General features: G+C 42.8%; 1 protein-coding gene and 1 long non-coding RNA gene across 2 annotated transcripts; one reads left to right on the top strand and one right to left on the bottom strand.

Moving 5' to 3' along the window:
* Positions 1-66: 66 nt before the first annotated feature.
* Positions 67-20480, bottom strand: LOC133491423 (transmembrane protein 163a). Its single transcript, XM_061802506.1, has 8 exons — positions 20156-20480; positions 18839-18958; positions 7618-7661; positions 7453-7544; positions 1437-1533; positions 649-760; positions 425-566; positions 67-351 (listed from the first exon to the last, which is right to left on the bottom strand). The coding sequence occupies exons 1-8, from the start codon at positions 20463-20465 to the stop codon at positions 291-293; spliced, it is 978 nt and encodes a 325-aa protein (XP_061658490.1). The 5' UTR covers positions 20466-20480; the 3' UTR covers positions 67-290.
* On the top strand, positions 10502-19512 carry LOC133491430 (uncharacterized). The gene is made up of 4 exons (XR_009792408.1): positions 10502-12730; positions 13852-14095; positions 18936-19078; positions 19176-19512. It is a non-coding gene; the product is annotated as an uncharacterized LOC133491430 (long non-coding RNA).
* Positions 20481-20624: the final 144 nt, after the last annotated feature.

Below are 20624 nucleotides of genomic sequence, written 5' to 3'. Positions count from 1 at the left end.
GTACATTTGTCCCAGCACACCTGTCTGTAAGACCCCTCATCTTTTTGAAATAACGAGGTGCCATGATCAACCTCCTCAAGATCATTTATATAGACATGTACAGTACACTACATTGTAAAATGGCAACCTCCTCCATACAGGTGAAATAATTGAATGGAGATGATGTTGTTTCTGCAGAGTTTTTGGCAAGGGTGGATGGAGGGGTCCTAAAAAGACCAAACCCTTTGTCTCTCTCATGCCGCTCTCCTAATCCACATCAGCTCCATTGTGCGCCGTCAAATGGCGTAGCATTACTCAAAGCGCTCGTAGTTCCTGGTTTGTCTCACTCGGGGGATCATGTCCAGCAGCAGCCTGTAGGGATTGTGAACAAGGTGAAGATGTTGTGTCATTCTTGCAGAAACCATGCAAACGGCCTGTCACTCACTTGACTCCGTAGGCCAAGATTATTAGGCCAATGAGGACACCTATTGTCCCATCTAGGTACCAGACCGTGGGCTGATGTTTAAACACCTCTGCACTGATGAGGATGGAGAACCCCATGATACCCCCCACTAGAGAGTTGAAGCCTTAAAAGAGAAATGAGCAGCTAATTCACTGTTGCAGCATGGAAATTTCTCTGTCCACTCTCTCTGAGTGCGTATGGCCTACCGTCTGTGATCAGGGCCCGACTTGTGAGCACCTTTCCCAGCATGAACTTGATCACAGCCAGGAAGATGCACACCATGCCGCTGACGATGGAGACGCTGAAGAGGAAGTCATCCTGATGGGAACACAAGGTTTGACTTCAGCAGTGCAATCGTGACATTCCTCATGGTTAAGAACTAGGTCCTCTTTCTTTTAGATCACTTTAGCTACGTGGAATGATACTATATCATCTATATTAATCTTTTGTTTTATTTATCATATTAATATGCCAAAAAGGTGAGACTGATAAAATTACCATATCGTATAAAACTATTAAGAAGTCTTGTGAAGGTGGTTTAGTTGAATAATTTGAATACTGAATCATTTTTGCAACTTTGTTTAATTGGTGTAATTATTTGTTTAATGATGATTATTTTTGTAGTATATTTTATTGTTGCATATAGACCACAGCTACTGTATATAAATCCCTCTAAATAAAAGTTAAGCTTTTTTTTTTTTTTTTTTACTTGAATACCCTTCTGCAGATTACTACTCCAACCATTTAAATTCCGAAATAGATGATATTCCCCTTCATATTATCTGCTCCATCTTAGTAACTTTCCTCGTCTATCAATGCAAATAGTGGCATGCAGAACAATTATCTGCACTTACACGGCAAAAATGAGTACAGTTCACCCCTTCGTACAAATGTCCAAATTGGGTCCAAAATGTTAAGATTGTCTTTGGCTACCATTATTTTTCAGCACCGCCTTAACCCAGATTGTAGATTGTGTTGTAACGTCTGCTCTTACCACTTCCGGCAGAAGCTTGGTGGCCAGGTCATGGATGGCTTTAGCCATTATGCACAAGGATGATAAGATGAAAATCACGGCCAGGATAATGCAGGCTCTGGAGCAGAAAAGATGTACATTATCAATTGCCAGAACTACACCTACAGAAAAATACAGTGGAACCTCTTCTTGTGCCAAATAGCTGGTGAGACTCTGGAAGCGTTTAAGGCGGGGGTGCACAATGCGTTGATCGCGAGGCAGTCTTGGTCGATCACGGGATGGTGTGCCAAAAAAAAAAAAAAAAAAATCCAATGGAAATTGAAAGTATAACACAGCTATTCAGTTTGTGGCATTTTGCAATGTGATTCAATGAGTGAGGGATGACTGGTTGTTACATCCAATAGCACAATTCACATCCGTACTGTAAAAAATGAAAAGAAGAAGCCACTAGCCACTTTTAGGCACCACACTGAACTTTCTCTAACAACAACCGCTGCTCCGCCACACACTCTTTTTCCTATTTTTACCTTACACCCCCCATTCCCCACTCTTAAAGACGTACACTCATAATTACAAATGTTACAGTACTTACGCAGCCAATCAATGTGTTTTATGACAGCATCCACTGCTGCTTTAGTTAGCAACACAGTCTGGGCAACGTAGAGCAAAGACGAGCTAGACATGCTGCTTATCTTTACCTTCAATACTAATGGAGAGACTTAAAAAAGAAATGCTGTTGTTTTAAGATGCAATGATTGACATCATATGTGAATAATTGAAGAAGTGGTTGAACTGGATGAGATTTTCTCTTTTCTGAATGGGAAAGGTCTGGTCTGAAGCCAAAGTAGAAAGTGGAGGATGAGATGGTATGTAATTTTAAAATTACACCTTGGCACAGCCTGATCCAGGATGGAAGCACAGACAATACAGTGCACAAGCTAATTCTGTATTTTAAATATAGGAGGCAACATAACATTAACCTTTGAACAGTTTGGGAGCATCATCATCGTCACCGACCCCCCACCCATCCCCGTTGTCGGTACCTCGCGAGAGGCTGGCTGCTTGAAAAGTAGATCTTGGGGTAAAAAAAAAAGTTGTGGCACCCATGATTTAAGGGATCAACACTTTTTCTTTTTCTCTGGGTTATTTTGGGTTTTTTTTTTAGCAAAAGGTTACTATAAGTGACAAAGACCATAGAACAAGATATGAAAGGCAGTGCCATGTAGGAAACTTGTACACATGTCCTGCTGTTCTGGAAAATACTGTAAGACTCAAGCAACAATAAGTCAACAACGTTCAGATTGTCCTCCAGGCCCTCTCAATGTTTATCACTGCATCGGTCGTCCAAGTATAGGTTGAGTACATTATTTGTTTCCACAGTTGTTAACTTCTTTTTACATCTGACCATTTCAGCCATCACTTTCCATCGCCCTTGTCCTCATTGGGGTCAAGGGTGGGCTGGAGACTTTGGGCCAGAGGCAGGGTAGACCCCCCGAAGTGGTGGCCAGTCAATCCCAGTTGTATGCCAGTGTTGGAAAAAGATCCTAATCATTTTCTGTGGAGGTAATCGAGGTTCGATCTAACCCTGTTACAAATTACATTTGAGTTTAAGTTTTTTTTAATTTTGTTTTGTTTAGTTTTTGGAAATCAGAATAACCTGGGACTGGAACAGCATACCACAGATTGTTAATTCTGAGAATTTAAGGTCAAGTGTCAAATTAGATGAACTGCTCCATAAGAGATTGGAATAGTGTATTTCCTTATCAAATGAAAATTGTAAGAAATATGTCACTTCTTATGCTGCACTGTACTTTAGTGCTTCGATTCTCAACTGTTGGGTCGGTACCCAAACGTGTGTCACGGATCCATTCTGGGTGGGTCACGGGCGGCTTGTGAAATATTTCTATATTCCTATTCTGTTTTTTTCCATTACAATTACAAGACAGAAAAAGTCCCCGCATGGAACACAAGATTCAAGTTTTGTTACTTCCTTCTTTTGTAGCCACTAGTTTACTCTACATAGATCGTGGGACAGTTTTGCTGTATATTTTTTGGTATGGTAAAAATAATTCTGTATAATGTTCAACTGGACAGCATAATCATTACTCCATTTATCTATTTTTTATCCATTTGTAGCCGTTTATCATCACAAGGGTCGCGGGGAGTGCTGGAGCCTATCCCAACTGTCAACAGGCAGGAGTCGGGGTACACCCTGAACTGGTTGCCAGCCTAACGCAGCGCACATCGAGACAGACAATAGTCGCACTTACAATCACACCTGGGGGCAATTTAGAGTGTCCAATTAATGTTGCATCTTTTTGGGATGGGAGGAAACCGAAGTGCCCCGAGAAAACCCAAAGTCTTGCCATCTATTTCAAGTATATATTTATATTTTCTATATGCACTATGGCTACTGAAATGATTGAAATTTGCCAATTGTGGGACTAACATTTCTAACTTTCACAAATATTAATTGTTAATGGTTGGCTGATGACCAGTTCAAGGTGTACCCCGCCTCTCGCCCAAAGTCAGCTGGGATAGACTCCATCACAGCCACGACCCTGCTGAGGATAAGCGGTTCAGAAAATGGATGGATGGAATAATCTACTTTGAACCTGATCCCGTCCTTTGATGACATCTCCAGTGACATATGACTTTATTTCCAGTTCAGGGGGTGTCTCATGTTGATATCGCCAGATGCATATCAACTGCTGTTATTTTGTTGTTGAAATGTAGTTACTCTTTTCCATAACAAGGTTCTAGCCAAACCTATGTGACAAGTGTAGTGTATCACTCAATAATTTTTTTGCAACTTTATGACACAATAGGTTTATCCATTGGCTCAGCTGGTATAGCGTTGGCCTCACAGTTCTCAGTCCCGGACCTGCCTGTGTGGAGTTTGCATGTTTTTCCCGTGCCTGCGTGGGTTTTCTCCGGCCACTCCGGTTTCCTCCCACATTCCAAAAACGTGCAACATTAGTTGGTCACTCTAAATTGCCCCTAGGTGTGATTGAGAGTGTAGCTGTTTGTTTCCATGTGCCCTGCGATTGGCTGGCAACCAGTTTCAGGGTTTACCCTGCCTCCTGCCCATCGACTGCTGGGATAGGCTTCAGCTCTCCCTGTGACCATTGTGAGGATAAGCGGCAAAGGAAATGGATGGATGGATAGGTTATCCATTTGGATCATGCTTATCCATCTTTTCCTGCCCACTCCTCGCTCTTCTTGCATTTAAACAATATGTGTAGGAAGCATAGTAAGATGTGTAGTTCTTTCTCTTCCATGGAGGCCATGATGAGTGACTCACAATGCATTGACACCAGACACAAAGAGTACTTTGCCTCCGTGATAAAATAGCCTCCCCCAAAGCATCTTTTAAAAAAATAAATAAATACATTGTTTATTTTACATAATTCATTATTTAAACTTAGCCGGACACAGCGCTGTGCTGGCCGGTAATGTTGGACATGGGACTCCCCCCCCCAAAAAATATCCAGAACAGGTTTGTTACAGCCGTTAAAAAAATAGATGTATTTGGAAGCTCTGACTCTGTCAATATATACAGTGCAGCGCAGCCTTTGACTGGAAGACATTATGACAAGTAATATTCCTTCAGTGGGAGAGCAAACTCATTCCAAACCATTTAAAAATAAATGTTTATTTGTTCTAATCAGGTGCCCACAATGACTTTCCAAAACGTGCATGGGGAATTCATTGAAAACTGTCCCTAAGTGTGTGTGTGTGAGTGCGAATGGTTGTTTAATGTTATGTGGCATGCAGTTGGCTGGCGACCAGTCTAGGACATACCCCGCCTCTCGCCCAAAGTGTGCCAAGATGGGCTGTAGGTCACCCGCTGTAGTACAGAAAATGGTAGGGTATGGATATTTATTTGAATAGCCAATTATAACCTTTCTGCATGCTCGAAATATCACATGTACTGTAACCACTGCAAGAACTTTGAACAACATAATTGACTGCTGCATTCACAATGGCTGCCATTTCATATACAGTCAGTCTGGTCTGGGTGCAGTATTAAAGCTGGTTCTGATTCTGAGGCAACAGGCTGCACTACGCTGGGTGAAGCAGCAGAATACACAGCCCATGCACACAACATCTATTTGTGTGACACACTGTTCCCATCGACTTGTTTAAATGTCTTGAGCTTGTTACCTTGACAACCAGTTATTATTCAGCTCCTCCATTGCGACTCTGAAGGTGCCTGCTGAAGATGATGATCAAGAAGACATGAAGTGAGGAAGGCTTGCTTTTGCTTAGCAACTCCATTGAAAATGTTGACAGCACCCACTGATATGAAATATGGCCTAAGTGTCATCTGGGTGGGGTTGAGATGTGTCATGTATGTTAATTAAGGAGCACGAGGGTCTGCACCTCTAATCGCCTTTACTGTCACTGCAGCAATTAATAACAGCTGCTCAGAGACATTTGGCTGAAACCTACATCTGTTTTGCTCTCTCTCTCTCTCTCTTCTCTCTCTCTCTCACTCTCTCGCTCTCTCACTAAAACACACAAACACCATATTCTCAGCCAGGTAGCAATAAATGCAAGTTGATGCTCATCTATAATTAATCCCAAAAGGCTGAGGCAGATGCAGCCAAAACGACACACTTGACTCACACACTCCTGCATGAAAGAACAGATTAGACAGACTCATACAAAAATTTGTTTTTCTCAGTTGCTGAAACACATTTCTTGAAAGAGACATTCATTTTCTCAAAACCTTAAAACGCACATCCAAAAATTCAAGCTAAATTCACAAAACCCAGGCTCTGCCTACAAAACCAAACTATTACCTTAGAACAGACCCCAAATCAGTCAAAATGAAAAACCTCACTGAACAGTCGTTTTACACAACATGGGAAAAAAGGTTTTATAATATACTTCTATATTATATATCTAAATTGACATTAGGTTTTATTGTGAGTGCATGGATATCTACTGACATTTTAGAGCCTTCAGTCAACCTACCACGCATGTTTGTGGAATGTTTGAAGAAACCGGAGTACCTGGAGAAAACTCACACAGGCACTAGGAGAACACACTTACATACTCATATATATCCATCCATTTTCCAAGTCACTTATTCTCACGAGGGTCATGGGAGTCCTGGAAGCAACCCCAGCTGTTATCGGGCAGGAGGCATGGTTCACCCTGAACTGGTTGCCAGTCAATCGCAAGGCACATATAAACAAACAACTATTCGCAGTCACAATCACACCTAGGGGCAATTTAGAGTCTCCAATCAATGCATGTTTTGGGAATGTGTAAGGAAACCGGAGTGCCTGGAGAAAACCCACGCAAGCACAGGGAGAACATGCAAACTCCACACAGGCGGGGCCAGGATTGAACCCAGGTCCTCAGAACTGTGAGGCCAATGCTCTAACCAGATGTGTCACTGTGCTGCCACACACATATTTACGCAAAATGTATGTATATAGATGTACCATTTTGTGTACAGCACTGTAAGGAGGCACAGTGTAAACTTACGTAGTGGAAAAAAAGCAAGTAGGTCTACTTTTTCACGTCTCTGGATGCAGAGAATACGCTCAGACTACACATGGTGCATCCCCACTTCCGTAGTGTCAAACCACGCCGGGGACGGCCCATGAAAATTTGCCCACATTTCATCTAAACTCTGCAATAGTCCTTTGGCTAATATTGTACCTTTTCTCTCTCCTCATCCCCCGATTGTCTCGACCCATAGTCAAACTTTAAATAACGGTGCTCACTGAACTGCCTTATATTCAGATCATTTGACACCAATGTGGTCAATTTTTGGTTGCTGTGTTTAAGTGAAGACAAGTGGCTTGATGTGAGTTTAACTTTTGCTACATGTGCTGACCATTATGGAACGCAAGTGCATCAGAGTGCAAAATGTCTTTCATTGTGCGAAAATAGGCTGCCAAGTTTTGTCTAGGTTGATGAAAAGTGCTTCAATCCAATAAGCAGGTGGAGAGCACTGAAGATTTGGTTCAGACAATGGGGTTATGTGTTTTAGTAATTGTGTGATTACAAGACTCACATGTATTCCCGATGAGCTGAGTGGACTGCTGCAGCATTGCTGTAACGCCACAGCACAATGACAGAGGACAGGACATCCAGCATTGCGTCAAACTGTAGACACAAATGAGATTTAAGCACAGGTATTTACATTTTAGACACAATTATACATGTGAAGTCTACTTACAGCAAATCCAAAAGCAGAAGCACTGTGTCGCATGATAGAGACAGCTGAAAAACACCAGAACAAGGGTATGAAATATAAAACACTATGGAGCAGTCTTAGTGGTTTTAATCACCTGTTTGCAGCAGCCATTTTGACATAGCAAAAGAGTGCAGATACAATTAAAGGGATTATGCATAAAAAGACAAAAAAAATGCCTAAATGTTTGTAGATTGGTTGTACAGTACATGGGATAAGGAAGACGATTATTCTGGAATTGTGGACCAGCTCTACACCGTCAGCAAAGTCCTGAAGGTTGCGTGGGAATTTGGGATGTGGGGCTGCGGGGGGGTTCCTCTGGGTGTATAGGATTCTAGATCCTCTGAGACAGTCTCTTCTGTCTGTTCAACCGGTGTCAGTTAGGTTAACATTTCTGGCGCTAAGTCTGCTTCATTTCAGAGTGAGAGTGAGGGTGGACTCCTTTGTCATTAATTCTGTATGTAACCTCTATGGATAGCATGTCTAGATGCAGCTGAGGTATTGACTTTGATTACCTCAGTCTAATGTCTCGGCTTTTTGCAGAGGATTTGTTTGTGTTTGGCTTCATCAAGGCTCGTTGGAGCATTTTGCAGCCAGGCCTGACATGGTTGGGATGAGTAGTAACACTTCTGAATTTGAGGCCATAATTCTCAGTCGTAAAAGACTCGTGTGCCCGCTCTAAGTAATGGGGGAGATTCTTGCCCCAAAGAAAAGGAGTTCAAGAGTCTTTGGGTGTTGTTCATGGGTGAAGGAAGACTGGAGCAGGAGGTCAACAAACATTACAGCATAGCATGTTCAGTGATGAAGACTCTGCATCGTTGGTGGTGGTGATGGGAGTCATGATGAAGATGGGAGCTCTTGAATCAGCAATGGATCCACTGTACCCAGCCTCAGCTATGGTCACAAGCTCTGTGACGTGACCAAAAAGAACAGGATCCCGGATACATTTGGCCAACTTGTGTTTTAGAGATTGTGCAATATCCTCGGTCATCAGGGGTTCAGAGTAAGGCAGCTCCTCTGGATTGAGAGGAGCCAGTTGCGGTTGCAATTGCCGACAGGAAGGTTCATAACCACATTGTAGGACATCTCCTGTATGCCCCATGGTAAGTGTTCCAGGCACATTCCACTGAGAGGAGGGTTAGGGTAGCTCCCTCCCATCGTACCTCCAATAAGCAGAAAATAATGGACAGGTGAGATGATGGACGGATGGATGGATCTATAGATAGGTGGACATTTCTGCATCAGTTGAATTTTCTATGATAGAGAAGTGCTAATGTGCTGGGATGGATTATTTTGTGTGGAAATGCATATGTTGTGTGTGTGTGTGGGGGGGGGGGGTTTCCCTCGCTTTCTGTTAGATCCAGCTGCAAACCTGCTCTGAAAGTCCCACGATGCATTGTGTCAGCTCTGTAATAAAATAATAATGCAAAATACAATAATAATAATATTCATACAAAAAATAATACACTCAAGATCAAAGTAATAGAGTAGTACTGAGAACAAAAATCACAATTACACTGCCTGTCAAAAAAGAAGTGTTTTCAAGATGGCAGCACTGTTCACGTTGAATGGCAAATGGAGGCGTTCATTATTATTGCAGAGACAGAAATACTTAGATTGCATAATGTTATTGATGATGTGAGTTTGGAATGACAAGGTCCTGTCCAGGATGATACCCTCAATGGTGTGGATGAAGCTGGGATCTTTAGCAAGGTTTGGCCCTTTTGGGAACACATTTCTTTTTCCACTCTTGAGTTTTAGAAAATGAATGGTAAACTAGAATTTGATTTCCTGAAGACAGCCATGGAGGTATGAGAGTGGGAAGATGGAAGTGGATTTGGAAAAAAAAAGATAAAGCTGGGTGTCATCTGCATCACAGTGGAAGCATATTTATAGAATATATGACCAAGATGGAGGTGGTGAATAATTTTTAAAAATGGGCCCAAGGACTCAACCCTGGGGAACACCATAGGAGAGAGGAGATGGAAAAAGTTTTCAACTGAATGAATTGAGTATGGTCAGACATCTATGATTTGAAACAGTTTAGGCATGTGTCAGATACTGTAAACCAGTTGCAGCCAGTCTGGTGAAGACGATAGTATGGGAAATGGTGGTGAAGCCCAAGGAAGATGAGGATGAATAACGGTCCGGAAGCAGCTACCATCTGGAATTCATTTGGGATTTTTTGAGGGCTTTCTTTGTAACATGGCATGAATGAAAGCTGGACTTTGAACTGATAATATAGATCATTGCAAGAGATATACTGTAGGTATGACCCTGTGCTGGCTCAACTTCTGCCACAGTTACCTTGAAAAAGTAACTTACTGATCACTTGAGCTTAAAATAACTTCATCACTGATTACTTGATTAGCCACTGATGGCGTAGTGGTCCACTTGCCCCACTTTGGTGTGGGCTGTAGGGCTTCAGTTCCCACTCAGTGACTGCACCTATATGTGACCTGCAACTGACTGGCGACCATTTCAGGGTGTAGCCAGCTGCTCGCCCAAAGTCAGCAGGGATAGGATCCAGCGCCTCTCGACCCTAACCAGGATAAACGATGTTGAAAATGGATGGGTGGATGGATTACTTGACTTCAAAGGAAGTTAGATTACCAGTAATTTTAATTACTTTCAACAGCTGCCAAGTGGCAGGAATATGACTTTTTCGTAGTAAAAAGAGCATTCACTTCACCATACCCACTACTTGGGAATATACCTGATACAACTTACGGAATGATATCATCAACATGAAGCAGTACCTTTAATATTAGTGTAGTTGAAGCCACATAAAATGAGCAATAACAAACACTGTAGAAGTATGGAAATATGTATGTATACAAGCACACACGCACACACTTGCCACCATTATTGGACATTTAGATGCAAAGTTTACACAGCTGTTCAATAGCTGGACTTCAGATAATGTTGAAAGCCTAGTTGGTCACATGTTTTTAAAGATCCACTGACACATAAAACGTAATTTTTAGAATGTTTTTAAAAAACAAAAATTCAGCCAGAATGGACCCATCCGTTTTTTCACCACACATCAGGATGCTGTCATATATGGATTTTTGGATCTCCCGCCATGAAAATGTTCTCGAGGCATACGTGTTGGAGAAGCAGGAAGTGACATTTTTTTACAGATGCCCACACTGGTTTGTTTATATCTGTTTTAGCACCAGGAAAGTAGCTATTTTTTTCTGTGTGTTAGCCAAAATGCCGGCTCGTCGTATCGCTGGATTTTGCTTGAACACTCGGGAGGATGGATTCACTCTTCACACTTTTCCAAAACACCCGGTTCGTCGTGAAAAATGGATTGCACAGGTGCAAAGAACGCGAGCTTTGTGGGTTCTAAATGACAGGTAGGTGTGTATAGAGCGGTTTAAAAATAAAAATAAAAATAAAAATAATAGTTGGGGGGGACAAATTTGTCTCACTGTTTATAGCATATGTTATGTGTGAATTTAGAATAAATCCCCTTGTCAAACCAGCAATATATAACAAAGCACTTGTATTGCGTTTAAGACAATTTAATCACACACAATACAATACAACACAAAACAACTTCTCTGAAAGCAGCAATAATAAAAAGCTCTTCCGTGTCCAATGACGTAATCCTTCTCTCAGAACGTAACAAAAGATTTGCGTCACAACTTCATAAAGTACGTAAGTCAGGGGTGTCGATGTCCGTGGCCCAGCATTGTTGTCACTCGCCGGAGGCCCGGCCAACGTTGTCGTTCGCCGGCGGCCATGTCGTTATCCCTGACGCGGAGGTGGATTCGGCGGGGAGATGGTTTGGCCAAGTGTGGGGAGGTGAAAGGAACTTCCCCACCGCCCACCGGTGTCTGGGCACCCCTGAAGTAGTTACTTCGCCCGGCATGGGTCCTCCTGAATACGCTACAAACATACGACTTGTAAAAGAGTTAGGAAATCGAACAGTTATAGACCTGTCATTTTGAATATTTCAGCGGGTTCCTCGTCCGTGTGTCAGGGAGTCTGTTGTTAGTTAGAAGTGATCCGCATATCATCTAAATATGATTCAAAACAATAGGGTAATCTTGCCCCGGTCACTTCACTCGATTGTGAGATCTTCTCTTGTTCAAAAAAGACCTTCAGTCTCAGAAGAGGTGCAGAAAAATATGAAAATCTCTGTTGTTGTTACCACCATCATCGGCTGCCATTTCTTTTTCCAGAAATCTGGGATGAAATAGCACGTTTGAAATCAGGAAAAGGCTAATGAAGTTGTTGGCGTCTGGGTGAGGCACTTTTGAGTATCAGTGTTACTGCGGCAGACTTGAGAAATGACTGAATAGAACCAGAGGTGAAAGGAATGAATAATGGCAGTTATGAGAGATATAACAAAGAGGGAAGGTGGACTATGACCAGAGGGGAGCATCAAGGCTTGGATTGTTGAATGACTCCGGATAGGTCTGTAGCACAGGGAAGTTGGAAACAAGAGAGGTGTTTGGAAGGATGGACGTTTACAACTGGGTTAACTCTCCTCCCCTGATTTCTTTTTAGTGAGTGCCACTAGGGTGGCCAACAACCTTTGCTCAGCCATGCAGTCAGCTTTCTTTCCTTTCATGCTGTGTCTCCTGCAAAAATTGTGAAAGCCTCCATTTCCTCTTCCTCTTTTCATCATAACCCATCATCTTGTTTTCATCTGCGTTTCTTCACATATTCCACACCTGAATACTATTGTGGAGGTACATTTGTGTCACACCAGCGGCAGTATCAAAGACACGCGTGACTATTAGTGTTTAAAGGAAAGTGCTGGGGAAAATAATGGGTTGTTTTCATGTGACGTCACATGTTGTGCTGCCTCGGATAGCAGCCATTTTTTTTAATCACTGAGCTCATTACTCATCTATACGCAAGGTGGACGACATGTTTCTAACTACATTTATTGAAAACGCGACCGACAGCACATCAAGCCCTGACTGACTACTAGGCTAACTGGCAAACACACAATATGGGACTCAGGACTGCGTTACAAAGGCGCAGTATTGTACCCTTGATCTTTTAGTCTATGTGACAGAAATTAAGAAGGACGAGCAGTGGGATCAAACACGTGTCTGCTCAAGACACTTCGTAAATGGTTAGTTCAGTCTTATTTTTTATAGTTAGGGTGTTGTAGCTAACGACAATTGGTGCAGTGTGTGCTGAGCTCTGTAACACCCGTGCACTATTCCTCGATATAAAAGCATATTCCACCGCCTTTCGTTTTCCGTGTCAGCATACAGGTAAGTGCCCATATAATAAAATATATATGGTCAACTAAATGATGTATATAATATAAAATATATATGGGCACTTAGCTGTATGCTAACACGGAAAACGAAAGGCGGTGGAATATATATATATTTTTTTTATATCGAGGCAAACTCCATTTATTCCATTTTTTTTCAAAACATAAAACCTGTATATTAGTTCACCACAAGTAGGGCAAAGTGAAATGTTTATTATTTAAAATTTGATGACAATGGCAGAAAGACAAAAGAATAAACAAATCCTGTATTTCACAAAATTCTCGAATCTTTCAAGTGACTAACAAAAAAAGGATCTTAACTGTAATGTTGGCCTTCTGTAAAGAGTATCAATTAAGCTTGTTAGCTCAGCGACACGATCAGCACGATGGAGGTTGAAGCCGGGCAGCGTGATAGCAGCGTCGTCCACAAAGCCAAGTCTCCGTGAAGCACAGAGCTGCAGAACATCCAAAGTCCTTCGTCGGAAGCGTTGGATGATGTCCCCGGTTTCGAAGGCGGACTTCTACCCCGGATCGCGAGCATCTTCGTCGCGAGGCTTTGAAGAGCGCACTGACTAGCAACTCTGAAAAAAGCTTCAGCGAATTGGCAAGAGTTGTCGAAAAAAAGTCAGAAGAAATGACAGAACAAGGCTCTCTGACGGTTATAAAGTCCTCTCTAGTGTATTTGAGTGCCGAGACGCCCGTGAAACACGAAAACACAAACAGTAATGGAGAGCATTCCGGAGGCTAAAACACTGGTAGGCGTTAGGTAGGGAGGTTAAATGGCAGCGCGCAGTGGTGCATGGGTAATTCAGTAAAAAATGTGATGTCAGTGAAAACAACCCATTGTCATGCACAAACGCTTCTGCATCATAGTGCTACGTTGTTGTGTTCTGCACTATTGTGTAGTCCATGAACTATAACCACAATGTCAATTACAAATTAACATGATTTTTTTTTGTTTGTTTTTGTAGGTCTTGTACTGGTTGCCATTAGTCAGACTTTTTCCTGATACCTGGAAATCTCAATCAATTCCTATTCTTGTCAGCATGGATTTGTGGGGGGTGAAGCGCTAAACCTGACAGCTGTTAAAATGGAAGCAAACATCATGAGTGGGAGTGGTTGTGTTGCATGGTGTTACACACCTAACACAAACAAGGAGAAAGTCTCATGCTCATGAGAATTGCTGCTGCTGTGCGAACAATGGCTCAGACAGAGGTGGGCAAACTATGGACCATGGCCTGCATACTGCTCGCTTGTTTGCTTTAATCCAGTGGCTCTCAAACCTTCCACGTGAAGTACCACCTAAAAAAAATACTTAGCTCTTCAAGTACCATAAGACCAATAGTAAAATAGGTCATATCGTAAGTAGGCCTCCGTACATCAAAAATGATGCAGAGGTTTTATTCCTAAAAAAGTACATTCTTCACTGGACATTATCACTGTGCTAAAATATAGGAAAGTCTACTAATTAATAAAAATGTAAATGTATTGAAATGTATGAAAATGTATTGCACATGACTTAAATTACATAGAAATTGTACTTAGATAAAAGTTGAAAAAAAGTTCTACTAAGTGGAATTTATTGAACTGTACTAAAATTTTAAGTACAACTGAACTGTACTTCACTGTAATTTAATGTACTTTAAACAAAATTCTGCACTGGATTAAAAAAAAAAAATCTGGTTGTATGCATTTCCACAAGCTTCATTTACTCAATCAAGCTTCATTTTAAACTGTTTTTAATTTTGTGATTTTTTTTTTCTTTGCACTCTCCCACATACCATTACTGGTACTCATACTGCCCTTCTACAATCACTGCTTTAATCCAAAACCCCAAGAATTTATATTATTAAGTGTTTTGTTGTATTTGATTTGATCTCTATTCAGCCCCACTTGCTCAAAATCTGCCAAGGAACAGCAATAGGAGAGCTCGCAAGCTTTAAGAGAAATTTTGGGTGTTCTGTAAACATGTCAAGAGATAAGGCACCCCAGGATGATAAAGCCAAAACTGCATTGCTCCACATGACAAGTTTCCCCACACACGAGCACCACAAACTAATATTTGACAGAGAATGGAGTCGTCAGTGAAGGGCAGCCGATGGTGACAGACCCACAGCAAAACTGGCTGTTGTGTAAGGCAATGACGTCATATTTACTGACTCTGTGTTCCACGTCTCAATTCAGAATACGCAGGAGAAAGAAGTCAGTCACAGGTCTCCTTCAGGACAGCAATTAGGGACTGGAGACAGTTTTTGTTTGTCAGAGTCTAGCATGCCACATAAACTTCAGTTTAACGTTCACATGACACTGAGGTCAACTATGAGACAAGCTGGCCCGCCACTCCAGAAGCTGTATCAGTACAGGAAGAAGACAGCATGTTTTTCAAAAACATGAACTGGACTCACTTTAACCTGGCATCAAACTGCAATAAATAAGAGCACAGACTGTAACTGCATTTTAATAACGGAGTTTCAAAGCCAAATCACAGACCCGAAAAGGGCGCTTCCCATGGCAGCATTCCACCCACTGTGGAATTTTTAAAAAACTGATATGGCCCCATCATCTTATATCGTCTTTATTTTATGATTTGTGTGATTGAATTAGGTGTTTATGTTGCACTGATGCTTATAAAGTCATTTTTAAAAAGTAATGACTCTAATCTGAACCTCTCCTGTGTGACCAACTCCTCACACTATCTCTAGGGGAGAACCCGGTGGGAACATAACTCGACCAGTAAATTGAGAGATTCGCCTTTTGACTTCACGACAACAGATCAATCAATAGTCGACGTCACGTTAGATGCTTCCCCGCTCTGCCTGTCAATTTCCCGTTCCATTTTTCCCCCTCATTCATTAATAAGACCCCAAGTTACTTGAACTCCTCCTCTTGGGGCAGGCTCTCATACCTGACCTGGAGAAGGTATGCCACCCTTTTCCGGAAGTGAAACATGTTCTCAAATTTGAAGGTGCCAACGTTCATCCCAACTGCTTCAAACTGGACTGCAAACCCCTGCAGTGAAAGTTACCGGTCACGGATTGATGAAGCCAACAGATTCAAATCATCTGTAAAAAAAAAAAAAAAAAAAAAAAAAAGAGATCCAATTCTGATGCCACCAAACCAGACCCTCTCTATGCCTTGGCTGTGTGTAGAAATTCTATCTATAAAAGTTATGAACCGAATCGGTGCCAAAGGGCAGGCTTGGTGCAACCCTCACAGGAAATGACCCCAATGTGGCCAAACTCCAAAAGTAGATGTACAGAAACCAAAAGCCCATATCAGGGGATTCGGTACCCCAGACTCCTGAAGTAGTTCCCACAGAACTCTCCAAAGGAAACAGTTGAACACTTTCTCGAAGTCCAACAAACACAGACTAGTGTTTGCACCCTTGACACTGACGAGGGTGAGAGTCAGTCTACTGTTCCACAGCCAGGACGAAAACCACACTGCTCCTCCTAAATCTGAGATTTGACTTCCTCATGAACTTACCTCTCCAGCCACCCTGAATAGTCCTTACCAGGGAGGCTGAGGAGTCTGATCCCGCTGTGGTTGGAATACACACTCTGCTCCCCCTTCTTCAAATGGGGGACCATCACCCCTGTCTGCCAATCTGGAGGTACTGTCCCCAATGTTCAAGGGGTGTTGCAGAGGCATGTCAAGCAGGACAGCCCCACAACATCTCGAGCCTTTAGCAACTCTGGCCAATTCTCATTCACTTCTGGGGCCTTGCAAGTGAGGAGGTTTTTAAGGGGATCTTCATTGACACAGAATGTCCAGAGTTGAGGTCAGCAGTGGGCCCTTTCCCACTACGCACAGTGTTGGTGGAGTTCTGCTTCCCCCTCCTGAGACCCTGGAGGTTACACGAGAATTTCCTTAAAGCCATCTGGAAGTCATTCTCAATTGCCTCCCCAAACTCCTATCCCACATTTTGCTTCAGCAATCACCAAAGCTGCACCTCCGCTTGCCACCCAGTACCCATCAATTGCCTCAGGAATCACACGGGCCAAAAAGCCCCCTTAGGACTCCTTCTTCAGCTTGACAGCTTCACTTACTGCTGGTGTTCATCAATGGTTTCAGGGATTGCTGCTACAACAGCTACTGACTACCTTCGGGCCAAAACTCAGGTCAGCCACATAAGGAATGAAGGCCCAGAACATGGTCCACTTGGAATCAACGTCCCGTGTTGGGAGATAAGGTCTGCTGGAGGTGTGAGTCGAAACTCCTCCCGACAAAGGAACTCTTCCAGACATTCCCAGAAGACCCTCAGAATATGTTTGGGTCAGACTGGCACCTTGTTTTACCCGGCAAGTGTGTCTTGAAGAACCAGAAACCTCTCCTCGGACTCCAAGACGGGTGGACATTCTGAACTTATGTTTGTTGCATAAGCACAAACAATAGTGAGTCCCTGTCCCCCCACCGAAAGGCGCAGGGAAGCTACACTCTCGTCAATCTGGGTGAACTACAATTTCCAAGCACCAAGCCGTCGGGCAATCTGAATGCCCAAACCTGCTCAGCGCCTCTCGCTGTTAGCAACTCTAGACTGGAAGAGAGTCAAAACCATCTCAAAAAGACTGGTACCAGTGGTCAAACAGTTGAGGTGAGGCCAACAATATCCATTTGGAATTTCTTCACCTCACAGAGGAGCTCAGGTTCCTTTCTTGTCTTGAGAGGTGACATTCAATGTCCTTAACTTCCATAGGAGGAAGGATACCGCTTCCCTGCCGCCCATCTGACACTACACCTGACCTCCTTGGCTCTTCCCACAGGAGGTGACCCTATAGAAGGGAGGTCCCACATTGCCTCTTCCAGCCACCAAGCGCTTGCAGTCGAGCCCCACTTTTAGGCCTGGCTCCAGAGGGAGGCCCTGGTGACGTGCATCCAGACCAAGGAAATCTAGGTCCATTCATGTTTATTATGTTAAGGGGTCTATTAGCCCAACTTTGTCTGATCCCTCGCCAAAGACTTTTTTTTTACCATATGTGACCATATCAGGACCGTAAAACCCCCGACAACTTAGCTCCGAGGATCATTGGGACACAGAAACCCCTCCACGATAAAGAGGGAATGGCTCAGAGAGTGCTGGTGATGAATTATGCACTTTAATTCTTTCCTCGCAAACACAAGAGCATTCTCAGTATTGTTTTTTTTTTTAAACTAATGCTGACACACAATGTATTTTTGCTTTCAGGATTTTGGGATTTAGTTTCCGTTGAAGAGGAAATAAATACCAAGAAAGTAGTAGGTTTTACACAAAAACTGCCTGTTAAAGCACAATATCCATCCATCCATCTGACAAAGGCATATTTTACCTTGATTTAATATTTAATTCTGTTTACACTTTAGTTTTAGCATTGTGGGACTTCGCTGGCTCTAAGCAGATGCCTCTCTTGTGTCTGGAGAGTTTTGTCTATTCTCCCTGTGCCGGTTTTCTCCAGTTAATCGACTACAACTTCCTTGCACATTATCAAAACATCCATGTTAGGTTTATTAAATATACTAAATTGGTCATAAGTATGAATGCAAATGATTTTGTCCAGACAGGATGTGCCCTGACTGGCAACCAGTTAAGGGTGTACCCCGCCTCTCGCCCAAAGATAGCTGGGAGAGGCTCCACCACGCCTGTGACACTTATGAGGAGAAGCAGTCCAGAAACAGGATGGATGGATGTTTATTCTTGTGATAGACCTGCACTCAACTATATTACATGGAAATGTTTCCAATATTTTTCTTACCTCGTTGAACTATAGTACATGACAAGGTCAGAATATTTGAAACAGTTGTCAGTGTAATACAGTATTATTCTCCACCACTGCCATCTACAATGGCAGTCATAAATATTGTGAAAGATTTTTTTTTTAAACTGTCAATTAAAAGTGGACATTTTTATCTTTGACTACATTATGGGATCCAGGTCTTGTCTCAGTTTATTATTTTTCTGTTCTTCCAAGTCCAGTCACTCACTGAAGGCAGCGATGGCCAGGATAATTGTTGCCCCGATGGACGCCCAGGAAACCCACAGGGCCTTTTTGCGATAACTTTGTGCTTCATGTGGTTTCAGGCGCATGCTGCTCTCCAGAAGACCTGCAGGCACAACACAGGATCCAGCTGCTAACTTTTGCTCTTACAGTTCAGGATTCATCATCAGTTCACCAGGAAGTTGTCCTTTTTCATTTGAACCAGCTATTGTGGGATATTTTGCATGTAATATTTTTGAAGTGTATGTTTTCAAACATTTACTTATCGGCATTTTTTATGTAACTTTTCTATGCATCATATTTTATCCATCCACTCATCCAAGGTCAGGTCACGGGAGTGGTGGCTTAAGCAAGGAAGCATCGACTTCCCTCCCCACAGCCTCTTCATCCAGCTTTTCCGGGCAGGGGTGGAGGTTTCAGGGGGTGTTCCCAAACCAATCGGGACTCATAGTCTCTCCAGTGTGTCCTGGGTTGTTCATGGGGCCACCTCCCAGACGGACGTGCCCGGAACGCCTCACCAGGCATCTTAACAAGACGCCCGAGCCACCTCATCTGGCTTCTCTCGATGTGAACAGTTTAAATGAAAGTAGAACTTTGAAGGATAATGTGAAAAGAAAAATCTTACATTTAATTTGTATGCTGATTAAAACCACAATTACCATGGTGATTCCAAAATTACATGTTTTTTTTTTCCTCCAGCTTATCCTCCAGAAAAGCAAAATTCCATTGATTAGCTGTGATAAGACTTGCAGCTGATGACAAATTGGACTCATCCACTGGTATCTGGCAAATTGTGTGTGCAGTCACAATTGAGAGGTGTGTGCAGGTCCCAATGGGTCAGTACCATCAATATTTGGAGATATAGTAACATGGTAGGAATTAAGGGGATTTGTGCTTGCTTTTCTCTCAACATTGGAACCATGACCATACTGTTGAGTTCTATTTCATGTGATGCTGTTTTCATCTACTTTTCAAAGCTTCTAACTATTCCATGTTAATATTTTATTTACATAGGGGTGTGTTTCCTTTGTTCCCACCTTGTTCAAAAACTTGAAGTGATTGAAAAAAGCTGAGATCAGTTTGGGATTTCGTACCCAAAAATGAGTTGAAAATAGCCGTCAGAGCTAACTCAACAAAAAATGTGATCCCAGGAAGATTTTTTTCAGTCTCATTATACCACAATCATTTCCTAGTCTGTAATGTTGACACGTCTTGAATCTTAAAAATGTTTTGCAATTAAATACGCAGTGAATGATCGCCTCGAAACGCAACGTGCCGAGTACCCGTCTCGTGTCAACGTTACCTCCGTCCTCATGGCTCTCGGTGATCCTCATCTCCTGGTCCATCTTGGTCAACTCTCCCTGACTGCCGTTGCTGGCCCAATGATGCCGGCGGTCGGAACCGCCTCCTGACGCGGCCGAGTCCGGCGGCTGAGAGTCCGTCATGTCGGCGCGCTGCTTTGGGACTCCTATGAGGCGTTCGGAAAATGTCACACCCGCGTTAAAGGTGTGGACGGAGGCAGACCAGGAGGTGCTTTGAGAGGGAAGGGGAGGGAGGGAGGGGGCGGGGGTGGAGGGCCCCGGAGCCTCACTGCCTGTCGACTTGCGCCACATGATACATTTAAATCATCGTAAATGGCGGGGCACAGCGAACAAGACGCTCCATTTCAAAATACAAGAGCAAATGTCTACTGGTGGACAAATCACCAAAAGTCCAGCAATTATCCCACCGGGACCGATACTGTATCTCCCCCTATGTACTGTAGCCTGGGG

The sequence above is a fragment of the Syngnathoides biaculeatus genome, chromosome 2, assembly GCF_019802595.1.
Source record: "Syngnathoides biaculeatus isolate LvHL_M chromosome 2, ASM1980259v1, whole genome shotgun sequence".
Lineage (NCBI taxonomy): Eukaryota > Metazoa > Chordata > Actinopteri > Syngnathiformes > Syngnathidae > Syngnathoides > Syngnathoides biaculeatus.
This window is presented reverse-complemented; position numbering and strand designations above follow the sequence as displayed.